This window comes from Colias eurytheme, chromosome 23 (genome assembly GCF_061535395.1).
Source record: "Colias eurytheme isolate Ceu_HAF_F1 chromosome 23, ilColEury1 Martin Lab GWU primary, whole genome shotgun sequence".
NCBI lineage: Eukaryota > Metazoa > Arthropoda > Insecta > Lepidoptera > Pieridae > Colias > Colias eurytheme.
Genome location: NC_143002.1, coordinates 4,186,322 through 4,197,008, shown reverse-complemented (window position 1 = coordinate 4,197,008; position 10,687 = coordinate 4,186,322). Strand labels below are relative to the sequence as shown.

The window sequence follows — 10,687 nt, the reverse complement described above, 5'->3', positions numbered from 1 at the left end:
TAAGGCGTGATTGAGTAACAGACAGACAGAGTTACTTTCGCATTTATAATATTAGTATTGGATATATGAAAATGAATCGCAAAATGTGTTGGTAAGCGCATAACTCGAGAACGGCTGAACCGATTTCAATAATTCTTTTTTTATTATATTCCTTGAAGTACGAGGATGGTTCTTATGTAGAGAAAACGTAAACATGTATCACGGGCGAAGCCGGGGCGGACCGCTAGTTGTTTATATTTTCAAATTATTATAGAAAATCTGTATCCTACTAACATTATAAATATGGAAGTTTTTGAGGATGGATGGATGGATGTTTGTTACTCTCACATATACTTAATCCCACAGAAACTATGCGGGATTTTCTTTGAAAACGCGGCCGAAGTCGCGGGCGGAAATATAATTGGAATATGAAAATGATGATATACGCAAGGAAAATTTGAAAAATAGCTTCTTACTATGCACGGAAAGAGAAATTTTTATCTATTTTCAATAAATAATTACAATTAACTATTAGAAACAAAGAAACTACCCACCTCATTTAAACTTCAATTAATATTTAACAACCAATTAGGAATTATCAAAACATTGTATCTGTTTCTACATTACGTCAGTGAAACCAAGCGGACAGCTGCTTTTTTAAGTGACATTAATTTTGCGTTAACAGCTGACGGCAGACGTCACAAGGATGACGCCACAGATTAAAAAATGAAGTCATAGATAATCATTTGAATTTGATGTTGAAATATATTACGTAATGGGTAATGTACATAGTTTACGCACTTGAGATGTGATATTATATTTGAATGTAATCTAATAGGTATTTTTGATTTCTGCTGGATATACAATATTGGTAGAAGGGAGATCTCCAACTTTAGGATTTAAGTGCGTTTTTTACAAGTAAAATGCATCCTATCATCCTATCCGTAAGAGACAATAGAACAAAATATTATGTTTTATTTATTACTACTACTACCTGTAGCTAGTAATCTCTCAAGAACTTTTTTCAACGAAAGTATTGGTTTTTAATAGAAAATCCTTACCTGTAAAATCTTAATTTTCGAGACACATTATCCAAATAAGATAACATACACAATACAATACAACAGAAATCGTTAAATATTTGTACATGCAATATAAACATGTTAGACCGGGAGATACTGACACAAAATTTCGAGTCATTTGTAACAGGATGGCGGTTCTACAGGGGTCTTAGTACGCAATGACAAAATGAAAAACGATGGCGTGAACGCTGGTACCGGCGGCTTAGTCGCGTGGGCGTTAGTCGAACTCGTCGGAAAATAGCGAAAGTTAAACGATTTGTAACAGTATGGCACTTATTTTTCCTGTAAGTTTGAGGATCAACAAATATAAATACAAAATTTCAAAGATCTAAGTGTTGGAAATCCTCACTTATATAAATTAATAATAAATTAAGTTTTCAAGTGTAACAGCACTTTTTCCCCCTACTAGAAGTATGGCAAATATAATAATGGTCACATTTTATCAAATACTCTCCAAAAATCCAAATGCAATACTGGTACAAAAAGTTTGGCGAAATAAAAATTTTTTGCAGATTTTCGGCGGTATGGCGACCATTTGGAATCGTCCGAAAAGTATGGCATGGCGATTTTCGTAAATGGCTGCACGACGATAGTTACCTGTGCTAAAGTTAGCCTGGTACAAATGGTTGAATGATTGTTTTATTTAAATCAACACATTCGCGTCGGTATGGCGGGCTGTAAGTCACACCGGAAAAGTATGGCATGACACTACCGCCTACTACTTTTTTATGGGCTATCGGTAAATTCTAAAATTTTTGTGTTACAAATCGTTTGACTTTCGCTATTTTTCCGACGAGTTCGACAAACGCCCACGCGACTAAGACACCGGTACCAGCGTTCACACCATCATTTTTCTTTTTGTCATTGCGTACTAAGACCCCTGTAGAACCGCCATCCTTGTTACAAATGACTCGAAATTTTGTGTCAGTATCTCCCGGTCTATGTCGATTCTGCTTTCTCAACTGTCTTATGCTCTATTGGTTAATATCGGGGAACGTAAGCAAATCTCATGTGGTTTAAATTTAGCTGTTTGATGCATGATGGTAATGTGTGTATATGAGGAATTGCGTATATATTCTCAAGGTTGGGTTTAACCAGAACGATAACGATAAAATTTTGAGTAATCATATCTTGTCTTCAGTTTTAAAATGGTGTTTGGTTTATCTACAGAAACGGTTTTAGAATGGTCTTTGGTTTATCAGTTATGCTCATATTATAAAACAGGGTTTGTTTACTTGAATGCGATAATATCAGCAACCATGGGTTCGATTTGAAATTTCATTTCAGTGTTAGATAGTCTATGTTATACTTATATGTCATCCTCTTAAGACCAATATTAATAATTGGAGCGGACCAATATTAAAAATAATTGGCGGTGTTGGTCTTAATACGTCATAAACGTAAAACCACAGATCATATCAAGTAGTTACTATGTACGTAAAACTCTTCCAGGAAGTTTTTATCTAACTGTGTGAGATTTACATATTTTTATGATACGTTAAGTACAAATCAGTTCTTACAGTCATTTTATTGGTAATTTTTATGAGGTCCATTATTTATCAGTCATAAAAAAGCTATTAAATTAATGTATGTGATATGATGCTTCGTCAACTACTAAGAGCTAATGAATATACCTATGCTGTAGTTATGTAGTAATTATTCAATAATCAGTGTGTGTATTATGCAAATACTGAATAGTAGATAATAATATTAGCACTTATAGATATCCCCTAATATGGGTATAATTTTCTGCATTTTATTATTATCAGACTTTCGTTTTTGTTTGGTTATAGGTGGTTAATATTTTATGCTTTCCTTCCCGACAAATTTATTGCACTTGGAAATACAACATTCGATAAATGTAGTTAGATTCGATTAGATAAATTGTCAACAGCTCCTAGAAATTAGTTAAGTATTACGAGTCCTTGAAAACATTTAAAATGTAGTAAATACATAATACTATTCACTATTCTGTTGTATAAGTTCGTTACATTTAAAATTAAGTGATGTTTAAAAAAGCAATTGAACTCATTTATAACATTTAAATGTAATGGTTGTTTTATAGCTCATCTGTTATTTGTAACAAGTCTGGTCATAAGTTCTGTCATCATGTTAGATTTTCTAATTTTTTAATGTTTACCGCAAATTTCTTTTTCACGTGCGATTTTTAATTATTTGACGCGTTACAAAACGACACATTTTATTAGAATAACGTATTTGTTACCATGTAGTGGACGCAAAAAGAAGACATAGTCGCTGTTCTCGCTCTGCATCGTAGCGGTTACGCGCCAAGAGATATATTCAGTTTGCTTTAAAATTTACAAATAACACAGATATTTTTTTTTGCACTATAAAACGTTTTAAGTAAGATTCAAGAGTAGAAGATAGGAATACAAGTGGTCTTTGTCGTACGATTTGGACGACGGCAGTGATAAATGCAGTAAAGATGCGAATAAGGAAAAGTCCGGTCCGAAATCGAAAACAGTTAGCACTGCAAATGGGCCTTAGCAGTACCACAGTTAAAAAGGTGTTGAACGAGGACCTAGGACTATGGGCTTATTGTAGAAAAACATCGCATCTTCATAACACACGCGTGAAGAAATTAAGACTGGATAAATGTCGCGCTTTACATAAACGATACGCGAGAAAAATGTATCGTGAAATCCTATTTTCAGATGAAAAAAAATTTACAGTGGAGGAGTGCTGCAACAAACAGAATATCAAAGTGTATACCCACAGTAATGAAGAAGCTTGTCAACGTGAATCTCGAGTCCAACGCGGCCATCACCCCTTATCAGTAATGGTTTTCCGGGGAGTGTCTTATTTTAGCCTAACAGAGGTGTTTTTCTGTAAAAAGGGTGTGAAAATAAGTTCCAATGTTTACCAAAATACGGTCCTGAAAAACCTCGTAAAACCTCCTTCTCAGAACATGTTAAAAAATCAACACTGGGGATTCCAGCAGGACTCAGCACCTGCCCACAAAGCCAAGAGTATCCAAAACTGGCTAGCCGCCCGTCAGATTGACATCATTCGTCATGAAGATTGGCCATCTTCTAGCCCGGACCTGAATCCTCCGGATTATAAAATCTGGTAATATTGAGAGGAGAGCACCTGCGCTAAATCCCACCCAAATTTGGAGTCACCCAAAGCATCCATTATTAAAGTAGCTGCTGAAATAAACATGGACATGGTTCGTGCTGCGATAGACCACTGGCCGCGGAGGTTGAAAGCTTGTATCGCAAAACATGGATGCCATTTTGAATAATTTTTATACGAAATTATTAAGTAATATGTAAGCTTTATTGCCACATATAAAACAATAAATATATAAAAGTAACTTTTTGTTTATTTAATAAAACATATGTGACAGAACTTATGACCAGACTAGGTATGTCTATTTGAGTTTTAGAAACTCCAATTATGGTAACGATATAACGCGAGGTAAAGTTTCGAGTTTTAGAAATAAAAGAAAGCTCTTTCCAAAGTTTTCTTTATTTAAGTTGCAGTTGAACGAGATTTGAAGTATAGCAATTACTTCAAGTGTGCGGTTGAGTATATTTTTATATTCGTATTACGTGCATCTTTACTTGGGAAATATTTTCTAAAATACGAGGCTACTATTTAAAGGTTTGAAAATGATTAATTAATTGAGCTACAGTGTTATACAATAATACTAGCTGCGATCCGCGGTTTCACCCGCGTGGCTCTGCCTCTGTTGGTCTTAGCGTGATGATATATTATAGCCTTTCTCGATATTATGGGCTATCCAACACCGAAAGAATTTTTCAAATCGGACCAGTAGTTCTTGAGATTAGCGCGTTCAAACAAACAAACAAACAAACTCTTCAGCTTTATAATATTAGTATAGATTTACTTGATTCCTTTCACATAACTACTCTATGTTCGTTAATGTTCTTTGTTCTTTGAAGTCAGTTAAAGAGGTAAATTATCTATCACATCTGGATACAACTAATAAAGTTTTGTTTAAATTTCGGTCACTATATCAAAAACAATTTGTAGGTATGTGTGCGCTTACGCATATACAAGCACTTACCATTAAACTTCGCAAACCAAATCGGTATGAGATAATAAATCGTGAGATCAAATAAAAAAAGTCTACAAACATACGCAAAACCTGTTATAAAACTACCAAAACATTCATAAACTTAGTTTAAAAATTAAAACAAATTACGCCTAATAATGCGATAATTAAATATTATCACGGTTCTTGTTAATTGATCAATATTTACAATAGATTCTGCTTAATATCGTGTAAATGCTAGCAAATGTGTGTTCAATTATATAACGCTCTGAGATAATCGCGATCTCGGAACATTATACCGCAGTGTAAAAGGCTTTAAATTATTATAATATGTACTATATAAATAATTATGGAGTAATAAACATAAGACCTCATTAGAGAAAACATATAGCAGCAATTTAGTTCAATTCGTCAGGTACCTACCAAAGTATTAAATCTATATACCTATTATATAAAACTCAAAGGTGACTGAATGACTGATATAGTGATCTATCAACGCACAGCCCAAACCGCTGGACGTATCGGGCTGAAATTTGGCATGCAGGTAGATGTCATAACGTAGGCGTCCCCTAAGAAAGGATTTTAGAAAATTCATCCCCTAAAGGGGTAAAATAGGGGATAGAAGTTTGTATGAAACTTTTTATTCCTTGGATGTATTTGCATGAAATTTAGGACACATATAGAGGGTAACTTGGATAAACACATAGCATAGGTTTTATCCCGGAAATCCCACGGGAACGGGAACTATGCGGGTTTTTCTTTGAGAACGCGGGCGAAGCCGCGGGCGGAAAGCTAGTTTTTGTTATATAAATGTCATATTTTACCAAATATAACGCAATCCATTCTCTACGTTCTTTCTTTTAGTGTTGAATGATAAAATTATAGATTTGCATTAATGCGAATGTATTATACAATTATTGTGTTTTTATAAAACTAATATACCTTTAATATTTAATTCACTCCCTGTAATAGGTACACTAAAAATATAGAAAAACAATGGAAACCATCTTCAAATCGTTTCAACTATGAACACTTAAGTATATTAAATTTTTTTAAACTTACATTAATTAATAGGTAACTATGGAAATTTTCGAAACAAGATACATACTTGTATATATATACAAAGACGTAGTTTTTTCTTACCTTCGTAATGCGTAAGCCGTAAGGTCATATCTTCACCTGCAAGCAATACAAAATTTGTTATTAGATACGATATCTATTCAAAATTCTTATATTCGTGTCTTGTTAATAATCTTATCTGAAATAATGTTAGAATTAGGGTTGTTTTCGTGTTTTTTAATAAAAAGTTTTAATCATTTTGTTTTTGAATAAAACATGTTGATCCTGTCTATTAAATAACGACGTAAACAACATATTGTGACATCAATAGAAGGAAAAATGAACATCAAATTTCTCAATAACAATATTAGTATAGATAAGATAAACGAGATAAACATAATTTAGGAATTCCCTGAAGTTACAAATTAACCGATAAATAGTGAGTTATTTAGTGGCTAGTTAAAACTAGCATCAGTATTATTAATATTTTAAACGAGTAAATAAAATGAAAAAAATTAAAACAATGTAACAAAAATTTTAAGACATGTCCATGCTCGAACTGCTAATTTGTTGACTGAAGAGTGAAGACCGAGACCCAAACAATTGAGTTGATTCTCCACTGCCCAATTAATACTATTTACCTATGTGATTTATTGTCATCCCGATACACATTTTGAATTGAAATTCAAAATAGAGTTGTTCGTATAATGTGTTTCCTAAATGTAAATATATGTGTACCTTCTTGAAACAAAATAACATATTTGTTTTGACTCAACACCTTAAAAGTCAGTGTTATTAAAAGCTAAAACAAAAGCTCCTGAAGCAGCTATAAATTTCTCCCGCCAGCAAATTCCATATCCTCGACCATCACATCAAAGTATGGACTCAAATGCTCTTAACGAAGTGTAACCTTTATAAAGGACTTTGGCCTACTTCTGCGTATCACATTACGTGGGGACAATCATTTTAGTGCCATTCAATCAATGCGAAATGATAAGTGGTTTGTTGTGGCTTCGATGCTCGTAATCGTTATGAATTTCAATTGTTTTGTGTTTGTAATCAAGACTTTTTTTGTAGAATTATAAGCAGTGAAACTATTTTGAAGAATACATTAAACCGACTTCAAAAATAACATAATAATATTAAAATCTATAGCTATAATATTATGTGTTTATGATTGAGTTAAATTGATTTGCTTCTTTTCTAAGTAAAGTAAAATCTACATAAAAATACACATAGGACCATAGCATCCTTTTTGAGGTTGCGTAAAAATGATGAATAAACATTCATGTAACTGAAGCAAAGTTATTAAGATTTGTATGATATAAATACGCGAAGCCTCAATAAGAAAGTCTCAATAAGAAAACTATTCTTTCTTACTAACATATTCCCTTTATCAACAGCAGAAGATAGTTATCACGTTTGCACTCAATTCTATTCAGATGTAAGATCTTCAAGTATTCGGGATTCGATTTCACTGTCTGTGTTGATTTTTGTTCTATTTACACTCGGTTAGGTTACAGACGAGTAACAAATATGTACTTTAAGCTAGCTTTCTTGTGTAAGATAATACGGGGAATAAGAAAGGTCATTTCTTAGTTGGAGTCCTTATTACACCAATACGCAAGCATTAGAGGTTAGTATTATTGCGTTTAGATGCCTGTGGGTCTTGTATGATCTATTTTCTATAGTATTATATTGCATTTAGACTTATAACATTATTATAACATTATTTAGATCTCAACAGAACCATGAGATACAATCTAATTTTTCGAAATAAATTCTACTTCGTGAAATTCAGTTTACTTTTTCGACATTTTAAAAATAGCATATCCTTTTTTACGCTTCACGTTACATCGTTTTGAATTTCCGTAGTCATTATTACGCTTTTCAAGAAAATGATTCCCTATTCGTTGAAAATATTATGAAGAACTTGCTAGAGATAATAATGTAACTATTTCCTAAAGTGGTTCAGTATTTTATAATAACTCTTTATCTGGCACCTAGAAGCGAAGCTTTTAAGCCGACTTCGTTATTTATTAAAAGGGCGTTAACGGAAATTGTTCTTGATAATGCTTTTTAGCTTACTCTTGTATTCACAAGTTTATTCTCGCGTTAAGCCAGAAATGAAGGGAAAATTGACCGTAGTGTTTAGTTTGTTATGAAATTTAGAAGGTAAATGTTGGTCTAATTATGTTGAGACAATCCAGTATGTTTAAGTGGTTTTTATGTGGATGTTATGGATAAATACACATATTATATATATATTAATATCCAAAAACTAAACTAAACTTAAAACTATAAAGATTCTAGTATATGTTGTTATGTATTCTATGTGTTCTAGTAGTTGTGTCACTTTATTTCGTCTAAGTACCTACTACAAGTAGTGATCGATTTCCTATTCCTTGAAATAACCTCAAAATAATATAAACTGTCACTTCAATAAACTTGTATTTCTGTGATTTATGAAATGTGTGTTTCATTTCTTATTTGTGACATTTCTTCTGATATTTTCTATTCCATCAGAGATGTAATATCTTTTCTTCTCATTATATTATTTTATAAACCAACGTTATTATTTACGTTTACATAATGCATAAGTACTACATAATACAAAATTCTCAATTAGCAAAAAATCAGTCGATGAAAAGGGACCGTTACTTTCGTTCACACAAAAAAAATGCTCAATTTTAAAATGACTAAAATTCAGTTTGTTCCAGAAAATGGTTAGTTATTTTAGTAGACAAATAAAATGCAATAGTCCATTAGGAGCGGAAGGTACTGATAGCACTAAGTACTATGCTGTCATCGCCTTTATTTTGTAGTGTGGTACAAGATTTTTAGTTTGAGAATTTTTTTTTTCCGTATGCGTTTTCGATTTTTTTGTATTTTATTTTATATGAAAATATTGCAGGTGTCGTCGTCGGTAGCGTGTCTATTAAAAATAATGATGACTCAGATTAAAATTTTTCTGTTATTCAGCTTACCTCGTAGCATTCACCGTAGAAATAAGGACTGTAGCTTAGTTTAGACCCTATGTATAAAACATGGCACGAATTGGACCAGACATATATTTTACTAGCTGTGCTGCGTTGTTTTGGTTTAACAATTTAAAAAAAACCTCCATCGCCACTTTCAACAATTCTATTTCAATTTATTTTAAGGCATGAATCAAATATGAATAGTGCCTATAAATAAAAGCAAATACATTTATTTTCTTTATTATTTAAGTAAATATCAAGGTTCATATTTAACAAACAGAATACGAACATTGATAAACGTGAAAGTGTTTACTCGACTGGCATTTCGATAATGTTTTGAAAGTATTATTTTATAAGTTTATATAAAAATACTACGTTTCTTTCTAATGTTTATTCTATTATTTCTTAAGTTGAATATTGAAAGTTAAAAAAAGAGTACATCTACTTATATTTCTCAAACTACCGCGCGGTTTTACCTGCAGCAGAGCTCCACTCCTGTTGGTCTTAGCCTGATGATAAATAGCCTTAATAGCCTTCTTCGATAAATGGGCACTACACCGAAATAATTTTTCAAATCGAACCAGTAGTTCCTGAGATTAGCGCGTTCAAACAAACAAAAAATGCAATAAAATCTTCAGCTTTATAACAATATAAAAAGAAAAATAAGTAATTAGGTGTGGATATAGTATTTTTCTTCTTCTCCTGATTCCTTAACATTTTCCGTCAACTACCTACGTTTATTTCACACAATATGGAAGTGACTTATATAGTCAACAGAAACATATAAACTCCGTTTATATTTATTTTATTACGTAACTCTATAACTACTCTATAGGCATTTTCATAAAATTCAACGCACAAATTCACAACACGTTCCCGCATTGTAGCAGTCGTAACCACGACTCTTCCGGACATTGTAACCGTGACCGCTATATTTTTACCCTTAGGAGCGGTTTTTTATGTACTCGTGAAATTATGTTGATTTTTGTTTGGTTGGTTTAAATAATATATAATTGGATGGCTTTGCTGTTTAATTTATATCTTTTCTTGTTGTTTAGGTATAGGTAGTATTATTGTGTCTTTACATGTTATAAAATTATCATTACTCTTAATAAAGACTACCTAATTGTTGATATTATATCGATTTGTTTTTAATTAGAGATCAGGTTCCACTCCGCAGATCTGTTTTTTGATGAATTAAACCATTTGTAAGTTTATAGGTTTACAATAGTTCTATTATTATGTAGCAAACAATCATTAAAATTTTTAACAAAAAAGTTAAGTTTAAATTAAAGAAGCATAAAAAATAAAAATTTATCCTCATTCTAGTTAAATGATTGGATTAGTTCGGTTTTGTAGTAAATTTTCTGAAAATATATTAACGATTCCTCGAAATTCACCGATTTTATACCAAATCCGCTTCCCACGCAATAATTATAACACCTTATTGACGTACCATTTAGGTTTATTCAAAATTATTTTCTATTCGAAGGGAATGTAAATAATTTTAATAATCTGGTAATCTTATTAACTAGAATATTAAA

At 32.0% G+C, this 10,687-nt stretch overlaps 1 protein-coding gene across 1 annotated transcript; it reads left to right on the top strand.

Annotated features, from left to right (window-relative positions):
• Positions 1 to 3,507: 3,507 nt before the first annotated feature.
• On the top strand, positions 3,508 to 4,155 carry LOC149898245 (uncharacterized). The gene has a single exon (XM_090115272.1). The coding sequence runs from the start codon at positions 3,508 to 3,510 to the stop codon at positions 4,153 to 4,155; it is 648 nt and encodes a 215-aa protein (XP_089971398.1).
• Positions 4,156 to 10,687: the final 6,532 nt, after the last annotated feature.

Coding starts and splice junctions, on each gene's coding strand:
- LOC149898245 (XM_090115272.1), top strand. CDS start 3,508: ATGCGAATAAGGAAAAGTCCGGTCCGAAATCGAAAACAGTTAGCACTG.